This window comes from Alligator sinensis, unplaced genomic scaffold (genome assembly GCF_000455745.1).
Source record: "Alligator sinensis unplaced genomic scaffold, ASM45574v1 scaffold781_1, whole genome shotgun sequence".
Taxonomy (NCBI): Eukaryota; Metazoa; Chordata; order Crocodylia; family Alligatoridae; genus Alligator; species Alligator sinensis.
Genome location: NW_005841845.1, coordinates 82,400 through 96,805, shown reverse-complemented (window position 1 = coordinate 96,805; position 14,406 = coordinate 82,400). Strand labels below are relative to the sequence as shown.

The following is a 14,406-nucleotide window of genomic DNA, read 5'->3' as shown; positions in this document are numbered from 1 at the left end:
ACTTGCCACCATTGCTCAGAGGTGGGGGAGGGGGCAGGGCTGGGGTTTTGTCTGCTTTATCTCAGACCGAGTCCAAAAGAAAAAAGGGAGGGAGGAGACAGCCGTTGGAAAGGTGGTGTGTGAAACAGCCACTTTCCCCTACCGGCTGTCCCACCAGCTAGATTTTAACATTGACTTTAATTTTTATGGAAGCCTTCAAAGGTTTCTGAGCAATTTAACTATGCCTATTATGGGTACATGCTGCCCATGGGATGAGAAAATACATGGGAGAAGGGTCTCTGAAGGTGCAAGTGGAAACATAGCACCCTACATTGTAAAGCAGGGTCCAACATACAGCCCGATGGCCAAATCTGGTCCTTGGAACTGCTCTATTGGGGAGGTCAGGGGAAAATGGGGGTGTGGACAGGGGGGTGGCCTGCTACACAATCCTTGGGCCCTGGCGGGCAAGGTGATCAGTGGCAGGAGGCGAGTGTGAGCTGATACAGCCCCAGGGGCTCTCCGGCCACTTTGCCTCGTGCCACTGCCACGGCCCTAGCTTCTCAGCCATGGGTCCCACTGCTGCCCTATGCCATAATCACCTTGTGCCAGAGCCCCCAATGCATCCTTGGGCACATGGAGGGACCTGGATTTGCTCCACTGTTGCATCAAAGCTGGAGCTGCTGCCACCGCCGCTGCATGCCCCAGGCTGGATCTGGCCCACAGAGAGCCTGGGCACAAGGTTAGTATGATACCCCAGCTGGAAAGGGTCTGAGGCCAACAGTCCCGAGCTGCCTTTCCTTCCACGAGGATTCACAGAGCTATACTCCACCCTGGGTGGTGGCTCCCGAGCTTCCTGCCTCAACTGCTGACCAGCACAACCTGTTTCAGCTCCTGGGCAGTCAGGTTTCCTGAAGCGTTGGGGAAGTAACCCCCAAGTCCACGGTGCATTGATAGGCTTGCTGGAGACATTTCCTAAAAGGCCCTTCTGAGGTGGTAGGGGCAGCAGAAGTACTTCTCCAGGGGATGCTCAGCACCCCAAGCTGCGTGGTCATTGGCATATCTAAGCAATCTCTTTATCCTGCTTTGTAGCGCTCCACCTTGGGTTCACGTGGCACAATTGCAGCAAGCAAAGCCCCACGGTGAGGCACTGAGCATGCTCTGCTTGCACTGAAGCACAGCAATAGTGATGCACGCACGTGATGCAACCAGTGACACACACACCGTCGCACCATGGTGGCTCCGACGCCTGCATAACCGAATACTTCCCATGGATAACCCCTGCTAGATTTCTTTGACTATTATAAAAAGTATCAGTGAGTCCCATCCTGCAAATGCTTCAACCTGTCACTTCAGCACTGAAGGAGCTCTCAGGTTTATGGTCTCATTTTTTCCTTTATTACCGCTCTCCTACGGGCGACTTATTGCACAGCCCCGGATCCACGTTGACGACGTCTCACGAGAGAAGCCCAACGTGTTTTGAATTGGCAACGTGAGGGGGAGAACCTGGCACAGCTCCCTTGCCAGCCCATTTGCAGGTCACAGTGGCGACGCATGCTGCCTGCATCCCAAGCTGCGCTGTAACATAAAAGGGCTCTGGATGCACGGCGCGCTCACCCACCAAGGACTCATCTTCTTCCCGATCCCTAGTGCCTGCGCAAAGCGGACGCCAGAGCCGGAGCGTCTTTACTCAGCTCGCCTGCGGAGCCTTTGGGGAAAGCCACACAGCACTTTACATGCCCGGTGCCGCTAGCTCTGCAAATGCCTAGTAAAATGTGGTATTTGTTTAATGGGTGCATATTGGCTCATTTGAAATCTTCCTTACCTGGTGCTGAGCAAGCCCGTGCTGTGCTGCTTTTTTTTTTTAATCAGCTACCACCAAATGTGTGCATGTGTGAGTGGGATTTTAAACAAGGTTTTTCTCTGTCCGCTTATCCAGGCAATAAACCCACAAGTCTACAATCCTCTTATTATGCCTCCCAAATGGAGTCCATTCACTCTTATCATAGGGTATGCTGCAGAGCTGGGCCTAAAGAACGTATCCCTCGTGCCTGTAGTAAACCAGGTACATATCAGTTAGACGCAGACCCTACCAGCCAAACATGTATTTCTTAAGGAAGAAAATAATGGACTGCATGGCATTAAAGAGAGGGAGTTATGCCTATGCAGCATCATGCCTGCAGTGAAAATAAGAAAATCCCAAACTGCAAAAATCAGCATTCCTGCAGCTACACTGAATTCAAGCCTGGCACCTGTATGTAAAGCTAATTATTCTTCAGGTTATAAGATACTAACATTCATGCTTCTTCTGTTCTGTATGTCACTGTCCTGAAACACGCACACCAAAACACAGGGCATTGTGTCCTGTGACACCGATGCAAAATCCTTCAATTATACATTTCCTTTTCATTCAAATGCACTGTTTTGGGGGCTAAGTTCTTAGTTTTAAAATGTGTAAATCAGGAATAACCCTATAAAAGGCTAGAAAAGAGGGTATTTTTAACAGGAGCCTATTCACTCAAGTTAATTAAAGTAACTGAGAACCGAATTGTACTGCTAATGATATGTCACTTTTTCTTTTTGCATTTAATCTCCTTTGTTTTTTAAGAAAAACTATTGAAAATAAAATACTGTCCATGTTTGGGGATCCTAGAAGGTACACAATTCAACTTTGGCTTGAAGTTCACACCTACATGGTAAACGAGGCATCTCTTTATCTTGATAGCAAACCATCCTGGTAATCATAGAAGTCGGGGGCAAATAAACCACTTTATACACCTAGTAAAGTGTAAATATTCAGCTGCTAGACACGGCTGAAGAGAACATAACCTATTTGAATGTCTGCATCAATGCCTCGTAACTAATGTAGAAGAAACAGTGGCCTAACGAGATCTGTCATCCAGTAGTGAAATGGTGGGATGAGCAGATATGCAGTGTGATGTAATGATGGGAACCACTTTTTCATGCGTACTGGATGATGTGCAAGATTTTGTGCGCCAGCTTCACAAATCAGAAAACGTATCTACAATTTGTTCAGCGTAGCAAGCTGTGAAATGGGTTTAAGTATACTTGGCAACCTTAGATGGGTAGCATATGGTTTGCATTTACATTTACTGGTACATAACCATTTGCAGAGAATTTGAAGATCCTCAGCTGACTGATCCTAACAAATAATAATATGAATATCCCTAATTGAGTTCACCTGGGTCCACCTTTGAACTCTGCCATAGGAGGCCCTTTTGGTGACGCTCCTGCGCAGTAACTCCAGTTACAGAGCAGTCATTTAGTACTTGTGCGTGCAAGCGTCTTGTGTAGACGTGGCCGGGGTCTGTGCCTGAGAGCTGGCTTATGTCAGCAGGCAAGCAGAGCTGACTGTCGAGGAGAAAAATAAGTCAGCTGCATCTCTTAGATCCAGCCCTCCTGAATGTGCACCTCCACTTCCATCAGTCACAACAAAAAGAGAAACAAGGATTTGGTGTATTCATGGATAAGGGGCTCGCTGGATCCTTGCCTCAACTGCAGCCAAACACTCCTCAAGACAACATGGGAAAATAGAGACGCTTGCACATGAGCAGACATAACCCCACAGGTTCCCTTCACCAGCTGCATTTGCCCCAGGGAAAAATAAAACTGTCCCCTTTACTCTCACAAAACGCTACCATCCAAAGGTTTCTTCTCCCTCTAGCTTTCACAATTAACCAGTTAAACAAGACTCTACTACTTTAAAAAAAAAAAAAAATTAAGCTCAGCTAGGTCAGTGCAAGACTGGGAAAACCAAGCTGCAGTCTATACTTTCCATACATCATCATCACCAATAATCACGACGATCTGAACCTTGTTTTCTGCTCTCTGGCTGTTGATGGCAATGATGTATGAAGCAAGGGTGATACAGCTCCATCTGCATAAGACAGGTTGATCAAGTAGATAAAAAAAAAAAAGCCAACAAACTCACAAAATAAAATAAAAGGTGGCTTTGAACAGCAAACGGAGTAAGCATGACATGTAAATCACCGAGGGGATGTGTATATTCAAGAGAAGCAAGGTCTTATTTGTATAGGGGCTGGCTTCCTTCCTCTACAAAAAATTGTTCTTGATAAATGGGACCTTTAACAAGAGGATAAATAAGCAGCTGTCAACACAATGAGTGCAAAGCAAGGAGGAAAAATTAGAGGCAAAGCTAAAAACCACATTAAAAGGCCAACGAGCCAAAAGAATAAAACAAGTGGTCAAAAGAGAAGCGGCGTGACAGTTCTGCTCTTCATTCCCTGACTGTAAGCTGCATTGCTCAGATTAGTAGTTGTGTTAGGAAATGGGGGTTGCGTCTACATGAGACGCCGGTTGCAAGCAGCTCATTAGCACTGCACAGGAGCGTGGCACGGTGCAAAGCATGACGCAACGCTACGGCGCAGGAGCAATGAGCAACTGCGCAGTCAGCATCACCTACAAGCCATTTGGCGACGCTCCTGTGCAGTAACTCCAGTTACGAAGTAGTCATTTAGTACTTGTGCATGCAAGCGTCTCGTGTAGACGCGGCCGGGGTCTGTGCCCGAGAGGTGGCTTATGTCAGCGGGCAAGCACAGCTGACTGTCGAGGAGAAAAATAAGTCAGCTGCATCTCTTAGATCCAGCCCTCCTGAATGTGCACCTCCACTTTCATCAGTCATGCCAAAAAGAGAAGCAAGGATTTGAGAATCTGTGTTTTTCCTTCGTTTTTCTCAGCTACTCTCACCACTCTTCTGCTGAAGCCTAGAGAATGAATTACACAGCAAAGCCTTGTTCTGCTTGCCTTTTAATAAAGGTTTTTTTCAATTGGAAAAAAAGAAAACCCTAAATAACGGCCACACTTCAAATCTGGGCATCATTTACTGCAGAAGGTGGGAGGGGAAGGACAGAAGGAACAGAAACGGTAAATCTTCAAAAATGCAATTTTTTTTTTAAAGTATAAAATATTCTAAAAGAATTAAAATTCATTCTCCTTTGGATCATGGAAAATGCAAAAAAAAAGTTGACCTTTTTTTGCAAAATTGTTTTTCTTTTCTTCTCTTTTTTTTTGAATACAGTATTATTAGTGTTAGTAAAGTCTGAGACCTGGGGGTGAATGAAGCTTTTAAAGTCCTTTTGCTACACAATGGAGACAGTTAAGTCATCTCAAATGGTAGAGAAGATTGTACAATTCATTGGTAGCGATTGCTGGGGGAGGGTCGAGACCATAATGCAAGCAAAGGGCTAATGGCAGAATAAAGAGCAAGCTGAAACAAAGACCTAGAAGGTAAGTACTGTGGTGAATAATCTTGCACTTGACAGTGAACGGTCTTTCGGTCTAATGGGTCTTTTCCTCCTTGAATTCATGCAGTATCAGTATTAGGAAATTCAAGTGTCGAAAACAAACGCACATTTTCAAACGTGTATTTCCTACTCAGCACATTTTTCATAGTACGGAGGTTTTACCTTAGCCGTCCAGTACCGGGGCACTCAAAGGCAGAGGAAGGCTGGATTTCAAAAGGATACATGCTTCCTCTGTATACGGGACGGTAGACGTAGCTCCTCCAACGATGTAACTGTAGAACGAGACTTCCAGAGTGTAGCAGTAAGAAGTGTCATCCAATAACCCACCAAGAAAGCGCCGTCCTGTCCCTGCTTTCACAGCATCTCGGTTGAAGGACGTGCTAGACTGCAAGAAGAGAGAAGACAGAAGAAGTGAACAGGAGCATTCAAGGGTATGAATGTGACTGGGTGGGACCAATGGGTAGCAAAACTCCCAGAACCTGATTCTGATTTATAGTAACCCCCTGCAAAGCTCCTTGAGGCGGTCAGAGTGCAGACGCATCCGGGTGGATGAGATTTGGGCATGGGCAGTTTAAGGCTCTCCTGGCCACATGCATTCACAATGCTTCAGATCGCGAACCTTTATGCCTTGTCACCTGAGCTCTTTTCCCATGGAAAAAATAATGCAAAATAAAAAGTTTTCTAACAGGAAGCTGTCCTCTGTGTTAGGCAGGGAAAGGCCCTTCTCGCCTCAAGGCTAAACTGGAACAGGCAGCGGTTTCTACAGTGCACCTGCATCACTTCTGTTTCTTCCCTTGTCTGCCCCCCTGCATGCACCCCGACTCTTCAAAGCAAACTACAAACCTAATCGTGTGCAAGTTGAAGTCAGCCTTTCTAACCCAGGGTACTGGAGTGGCTCTGAAATTAGGTCACAGAAGTTTTAGCCTTTAAATTGCATTTTAACTGAATTTTGGCTAACAAAAAAAACCAAAACATCAACTGCATGGTCCTGCCGCTCCGAACGCATAAAGTGCAGTGCAATGCTTCGCATGATCGCTGGAGGTCGGGCTGTAAACCCTAGAGATCTTTGAGGCAAACTTGGATGTTTTTAGTAAAGTGGCTGATGAAAGAGTTTAAATCCTATGTTGGATGAACCACATCTAAGGGCCAAAGAAGAATTCAGTCTCAAACCCATTCAGGTCTTGCCTCTTCTCTTATTACTGCTAGTCTGGCACTTTATTGTGGATGCCCGTGTTTTAGGAACTGGAGCAAAAATGGCATTTCATGTCTTTTAGGTTAGTTCACACCATCCAAAGGTGATAACCATTTGCCAGTCCCAATCTGGGATGAACATTAGCCCTGTGACTTGTAAATAGAGAATTTAGTAGGCCTCATTCTGATCTGCTCCCCTTTGGAGCAAACCTAGAAATGCACCAAGGAAGATGCCCTGTTATATCCCGTTAGGGTCTCCAGCATGCTTGAAAGCAGCCACTGGAGGGGACTGCCAGAAACCCACCCCCGGGGTGTCCCCAGAGCTCCAGGTTTCTCCACACTGTCCCAGGGCTTGTCCCAAAGAGCAGACTGCCCTGGGACAACGCCTTATCCCCACAAGCCTTAGCTGCGCTGCCTTTGCACTGGCCCTCATAGCTGGAGGATCTCTGCCCACTCCAGGTGGCTTCCCCTTGGGCCGTGAAAGAAATTGTAGGTCGTTCTTTCCATAGCATGAGTAAACCTAGACTATCACTTGCCCAGAAATCACTCTTTGCCGCAGGCAATGAGCAAAGAGAGAAAACCACAAAAGAATGCATTATGTAGGAGAAGAGAACTGTACAAGCAAAGCTGGCTGTAAAGTTTGAAGACAGAAAAATAAGACAAGTACAGTAAGTAAGTAACTTAAGAGCGTATCCCAGCAGTGGCCCTTTCTGCCCACCAATTTTCCTTTCCCCGGTGTGAAGAGATGCCTAGCAGTTCCTCCTCCTCTACTCTCTTTTTTTCCTTTGGCTAACCCAAGTCCCAAATCACAACGGTATACATAGACAGCACAACATAATCTATACAGTGATAAAAGTGACATAAATAGATATAGCATAAAATTGGCTTTCCAGTGACACTACACATGCTACATGAGTACAATAAACAGTGCAATCTGCACGACACCCCCAAACCAGAGTGGGTTCGTGACAGTGACCTCCCAGGTTTGGAGCATGCATGCGGGAGCAGATGGGTAGGGATGGCCCAGACTGTGGCCACTACTAATTCCCTGAACTCTCCAGGTCTTTTTGCCACATTGAATCTGAAAGCTCACATATTTATTTTTTTTGCTTAACACGGTAGCAGCCCATCTGTTATCTAAAACACAGAAAATAAGGAATTTTGATTTATTAAAAAAAAAAATTTTTAAAATCTAGCAGCTCAAATTGTTTGGCTTCCTGTGACTAAAACTGAGAAGATAACAGTAACATTCAAATGCACAACAATTCTTGATAAGTGGCATACATGGGCAGATATAAAGCACAGAAATACCTGCTGCTTTATTAGCATTCTGCATGTTTTAGAGTCTACTGTGTTATATAAAGGTAGGTTTTCTAGGTTAATTGGAATAAGATGGAATTCTGCTTCCTATTAACATTATATGTAGAGGCTTCTGAATGGGACTGGTAATCTTAATGATGATAAGTGTCTTTTGTGGCAGTGGATGAACAAAATGCATCTAGCTTCCAGGACCGTGGGTGCAAGACTTGAAGGTACTCTGGATATTTGGAGAGGAAAGGAGTAGAAAAACGAATGGAGGCATCAGGACCGAGCAGAAATTAATTCTGAAGTTAAAATGGGTCTAAGAAGCTGATAATTCCCCATAAAGAAAAGCTCAGAGCAATGGAGCCCACTGGCTTCTGTGATATAATATAAACCACTGCAGGGCTTTCAGTGTGGGTGGAGGCAGAGAAATAGGGAGGGTCATCAGTTGATGACCAAAGAGCAAGTACCTCTCTACCTTCCTACAAACTGAACCAAGATTTGGCCTAAGTAAATTATGCTTCCTATTGAGACCAGTGCCAGGGGCAGACTATAATAGCTGAGAACAGCAAATGATGCACCTAAATTCCAGAAGAGAAAAAAAAAATTGTCATTTGTACAAATGCAAACTTATTCATCTGCCCTCCATTGTATATTAAGCTTTAAAACAAACTTGGAAGGAAAAGGATCATTAAAACATGGGGGGCAAATGAGACCACATAAGAAACTATTATTTCAGGCAAAGAAGATGGAGCGTAACTATTTAGGAATTAGAGAGTAAAAAAAAAAGAACGGGGTTAAGAGGAAATGACAATAGGTAGCACTGAGTGGAGAACTGGAAGAAAGTTATTAGTGGAGGTCGCCTAAGATGAGTCTCGGGACTGATTCCTCTTTCCAGTCATGTCCTTGGCACAAAGAGCAAAAACCCAATAATGAGCTCCGCTGACAATGCAAAGTTCGAATGCATCCTCAAAATAGAGGAGGATCAGATTATCGCATAAAAAGATGTGGATGACCTTGATGACCAGAGTATCAGAAACGAGGTGAAATTTTGGTGATTCATAATGCAGGGGACTAATTGCAGGAATTTCTGCTATCAGTCCAGAGCTCATCATTTGGAAACAAGAGAGGAAGAAGACTGGATGTATTCCTTGAGCATCGGATGACTATGACTGATCAATGTGACGCTGCCATGAAAGAGACAAATGAGAACCTAGGATGTAGGTACAGGCAAGATATTAACTGGGGACAGATGAGAATAGTAATGACACTGCACAAGGGCACTAGTGAGACCTTGGCTACAATTCTGAGTGCATTGGTGTACAATCTGTACACAGCTCAGACAGGAACAAGTACAAAGTAGACCAGCTATGACAGCCAGGAGAACGGACAGCCTCTCTTGAGAGGACACCAAGGGCACAGGTCTGTATCAATTCTATATTGTGGCAGTGTCCTGTCCTGGCACAGATGTCCCCAGACATACCAATCCATGTTCCCTGACCTGCAATGCTCACCCCTCCAGGGAGGAGGTTCTGGGGAGCTGCGGCCTTCAGAGACCCATCTGCTCCCATTTGCATGCTCCAAACACAGAAAGGACGCCACTCCAGGGCATCCCTCCAAGGCCACACAAGATCTCGGTCCCCAGCATGCTGGAGGGAGAGCACTGCGGATGGCCCTGAAACGGTCCCATGGCCACAGTGGGAACAGAACATATCCAGAGGGGTCTATGTTGGGACATGCTGCTGCTTCCATGTAGGCAGACCCTACAGGAGCGTGTGTAGATGAAACAAGGGTAAAAAACACCGCTTCAATTTAGGGCTGATTAAACACCCGTGTTGGGCCCGCAAGCACCCAGCTCGGGTGGTCCCGGGGGGCACTACAGTTGCAGAAAAAAGCACCAGGCACCTGCACAGCTCAGGCAGGCAGGCTCCAGAGGCGGGGGGAAATATCAGGCTCACCGCTTTTCTTGGGCGGAGCTGCCTTCCTGGGCTGCTGCCAGGCTGCCTCCAGGGCTTCTGCAGAGCCCGAGCTGCATGGAGCCCGGTGCTTCGCTCCACGGCTGTAGGGCAGCAAACTACAACTCTTCAAAGGAGTTTTAGTTTGCTGCACCCCAAGTCATTTAAGGCACATTATGCTGCTGAATTTCCTACAGCGGCTGGAATGAATGTACAGTAACCACCAAGGCGTGCAAACACCGACACCATTAAAGCAGTGCAAAAGCATTTAGCCTGTTTTAAAGTGTCATGCACACACGCCTCTTGTTTTGTCTACACGCAGCCTCAGTGGCTAGGTACAAACATTCAAAAAGCTTGTGGCAGAATCGATCTAAGTGATGTGGTTTCTGGAAGCGATGCAGGTTAGATCGGTAGCAAACAGGACACACATTCACCTTTTGGTGCGGGGGGAGGAAAATCTCAGACTGGGTTCTGCCATTTTTAAACCAGTCTGTGTGTGCCGAACTTCTATTCTGTTATGGATATAGACCGGTTTCCAATCACTTATACCAGGAAAAGTGCAATGTCTGTACCTGGCCAGTTTGGTTAACCTAGAACAAGGCAGTCCAACGTTTGAGTGGCGAGGGGGTGCATGCTCTGCAAGTTGTATACGTGAGCAAAAGCAAACAACATGGCGAGTTTTTGATGTGGTAGCAAAACCAAGATGAATTGGGCAGGAAAAGGGGTGTGAAAGAATGGGAATTTGAAGATAAATATAAAATCCACTCCAGACACTGATCGTTTAAGTCCTTCGGATGCAAACAACAGAGTTTTTTCCTGTCCCGGTCAGGACAGGGTAGGCCAGAGAGCAGTGTGAGGCTGCAGGGCACTTGGGTCTTCTGCAAAAGAAGGGGTCTAACAGTCTCTGGCGTGGTCAGACTAACGTGTTATAGAGTGCGGACAGATGGCTGGTCCCACGAAAGGGGCTTTTGACTGCAGCTAGAGTTCATCAAGCTTTTTTTTTTTTTCATGATGGGGGAGGGACAATGCAGGTAAGGCTCCTCTCCGGTTTCCCTGGGAGAATCTATTACCTTGAAGCCTTTGCAAAGCTGAACCGAAGTCATCATTAAGCAAATGCACTGAGCCCGCACAGCAGGAAAACAGCTAAACAAATATTTATTTCTCCAAGGCTGAACTGCAGAAAAGTGTCAACAACAACAACAAAAGTACAGAATCAGGGAAAAGAAAGTGCCAGGGACTTTGAAGTTCTTGAACATGGGGATTTGTTTAAAATCAACAGCAATTCATTATCAAAACAGAGATCCACTACAGCTCGCAGAGCGACTAAGCTCCCCAGCTCCCAGGCGTTCCTGTAGTAGAATAGCAAAACTTTTCTGAGCCAAAAAAGGCATCCCAAGGGTTGGGAGAAGCTAAGCGACAGGAATTCAGGATGATACAATACCGAAGTGGGTGGCCAGTTCACGGGACAAAGCATGGGCACTGCAAACTGGCACAAGGCAATTCCCAAACCAATCACGCCTGAGGCTCAATATTGCCCCTGGCTCTTACCCCTTGGTATTAACGTGACATATTATATATATGCTAAGTTATAACATGCTCCTTTTGTAAAATATAAACTCTCTTTCCAGTGTCCCCTGGATGGTAACAATCCCTGTATGAGATTCCCATTGTTCAGTGGTGCACCAATACTGGGGTAAACTGGGATCCTGTACGCAAATGCTCTTGCTCTTGACACAGCGCTGCCTGTAACGGTCAAGCAGTATCGATCGGTACCTCTCTGAAGTTCATGGGTTAAGAGGATGCTTACATTTCCGAGGCTGGGCTGCCCTCCCTGAGCCCCCTGTTCGTGGTGCCTGAATGGTCGGTGTAACAAGAAATAATTAAAAAGAAAAAAGTTAGCAGTTAGTGCACTGGAAAAAAAAAAAAAAGAAGAAGAATGACACACTTGTCATCAAGGAAGAACAGATGTGCCATTGGGAGGAGGACAGGAGCCCAGAGTATGTCAGATCCATCTGTGAAGTGTCCTGTACTAAGCGCTGCAACGCTTTCCCTCTCCCCAGATCCTTTTATCGAAGTCTGGGGAAGTTAGCACGGGAGCACAGAAATTCGCTGCCTTTGAAATCGTGGCCATGGAAGATGGTAAACAGCGATAGCACAAATTGTTACTCTTTTGTTATCTTCCCAGCAAGAGGGGTGCAACCGGCAGCTCGCTTTCCCCTTATGGATCGAGCTAATTACTTCCATGGTGTGCCCAGCATCCCCTGCTCTGACCCTGCCACTCTCTCAGTCGGTAGCCCATCAAGCAGCTATCGCACCAGCAAAACTGTTATCTCCTTACTTTTCGGGAGGCACCGAGGAAACCTCTTACTCCTAAAGCCAACTTAACTCTCTCCTCACACCCACCTCCCACCAGCTCCATTAACTCTCTTAATAGACTGGAAAGTATATCCTTTATTGTTCCCCAGGGTAGGCTCTGGACTCTGTACCAACAGGGGCTGGAGATGTGGAGGCGATGGGATTCAAGCAGCTTCCCTCTGGCAGCCCGTTTGCTTTAAATGATAGCTAGGTGCAGCCAGCGTCTGAAACACCTGGACTTGCTGGAAACAAAAGGCGGGAGAGTAGAAGTGGGAGGCTGATTTGAAGGAGGGAAGCAGGTAAAGAGGAAAGCACTTGGCAGCAGAGATATAATGAACTGCATATACAATTCAAATGACTGACTGGCTCACCTGCAGCTCTCGGGGTGCTTCTGATGAACAGAGGAAGGTGCAGCTAATCTCATCAAATAATTAGCAGCTGCTGGGGTGGGGAAGGAGGAAGGACCTGGTTCAATTCAAGGCAACATGCCACGTTTGAGGGGTTTCTGAGCTTCTCTGGGCCCGCCTGGCATGTCCTAGAAGAACGGCCACTTGCACGTGACTCCGGTCCTTCCACACAACTGCTGGATGGACGGTGCATCTCTCAATTTTTGCAACTGCTGCTCCCAGCTGGAAGCAAGAAGTGCCTAGGCGGGCACTATAATGAGGGAGCATCCTCTGAACCCTTCCAAACCTAGGAAATAACTGAATTTGTGGTGCCAAGTTTGAGCGAAAGCTTGTGGGGAAGAGCTGACCCGCTCGCCCATCCATCTCATTCTCCTCCCGACCATGCCACAGGCAGTGCCCGACAAGAGCATCTTGGGAGAACCGCCGTTGCGCTGCAATCAGGCTACCAACGCTCCTCGCTCAGCACAAGTCTCTCTGTCTTTAAAGGGAGATTCTCCTTGGAGAAATGACAGTTAAAAAGGCACTTTGTTACTGCACACATCTATGCTCCCTAAGGGGGTCCATTATCCCTTCGATATGCCAGAGCAACCCCCATTAGCATTAATGGGAGATATGCACATGCACTGAGGGGATACCAGACCCTTCCCCCTCTTAAGTGTCTCTTGGAGTCATGCCTGTTTAAGTTTGCTGACAAAAACGTATATTTGTCTGGCCATCAGCACAAGGGCTGAGAGAGAGAGGGAGCCAGAGCCCTTCATGCAAACTGCCAAGCAAGTTCTGCCTCCAGGACCTCTGCAATTATAAGAGCAGTCAAAATCCATACTGCAAGGTGTCAGGGAATCGCCCGCAAGGATGGCCCTTCTCCCTTCCTCGCTGCTCTGTAGAGGCATTTGCTACGTGTTCTGCTTGGGCTTGAATCCACGGACAGCACTCAGAGAGGCATCCGCATGGCCCTCCATTTATGCACTTCTGTTTGCCGACTTTGAGGGTGTAAACCTGCGTTGCACCAGCTTGGCACCTGGACCTGCATGCTTTGGCGTTCCTGCACATCCTTAAACCAGGATTGATGCAAACCCCATTAGAGAGTCTGTGGCTTCAGGAATGAAAGCCCACCGCCGGGCAATAAATTGCAATGGGAAACCAAAACACGTGGTTTCATGCTTGCAAATGGAGGATGAGTGGCATGGGAAGGCACAGGAGAGTGCCTGATGGTGAAGTGTGGCCAGAGCTCAGCCTGGCAGGAAAGGTTTGCAGCACGGTGTCCGGGCATTACAAATTACAGAGAGATGGACACAATTTTCAGTAGTAACCACTCCAGTTTTGTCAGGAGCTGTTACAGCTTCTCACCTCCCCAGGCTCTGGGTCCTGCCAGTGCTGCGGTTCCCATGCTCTTTAGGCTTTCAAAAACTCGTCCAGACACTTGTGAAGTCAAATGAATACCTCTTCTAGGAGAAGGCTTTTTAAAAATAATACAGCTCAACAAGCCTGCAGCCTCACCTGAGGTCTTCAGTGGTTCAGAGCCCTGCAGGGCTATGTCACAACCCAAGGGTGTGATTTTGTGTGCGCGCGCTTCAGCACTGCTAAATTATTTCCCACCACTCGGAGCTTTCTTTGCAGGGTGCATTTCTTAGTTGCAAAGAGAAATGCACGGTGCAAAGGAGTTCCCGCCACCCGCATGCAAATTTGTGTCCCACTATTGGCCAGTTCTAAATTATTCCCACGTGGTGGCTAGTGATTGGCTTGCTAGCCGTATAAGAGGCTTGAACGGTTTCCGCCCAAGTTGGAGGACTCCACAACCATCTGGAGGAGGAGAACTTCACATCTCGTGAAGATCTCTAAGCGCTGCGGAGCCTATTGGACCCAGCGTGTACCTTGAGAAGGCTACAGGGGTCTGATCAACCTCTGGCCTCTCCCCGTCGCCGAACGATCCCTCGA

General features: G+C 46.9%; 1 protein-coding gene across 1 annotated transcript in view; it reads right to left on the bottom strand.

The window, feature by feature from the left end:
- The window catches only part of AGBL4 (ATP/GTP binding protein like 4), a 134,074-nt gene that overhangs the window by 110,052 nt on the left and 9,616 nt on the right, over window positions 1–14,406 (bottom strand). The window contains exon 2 of the mRNA XM_025206986.1: window positions 5,484–5,646. Within this exon, the coding sequence (XP_025062771.1) occupies window positions 5,484–5,646 (163 nt within the window). The remainder of the gene's footprint in view (window positions 1–5,483; window positions 5,647–14,406) is intronic.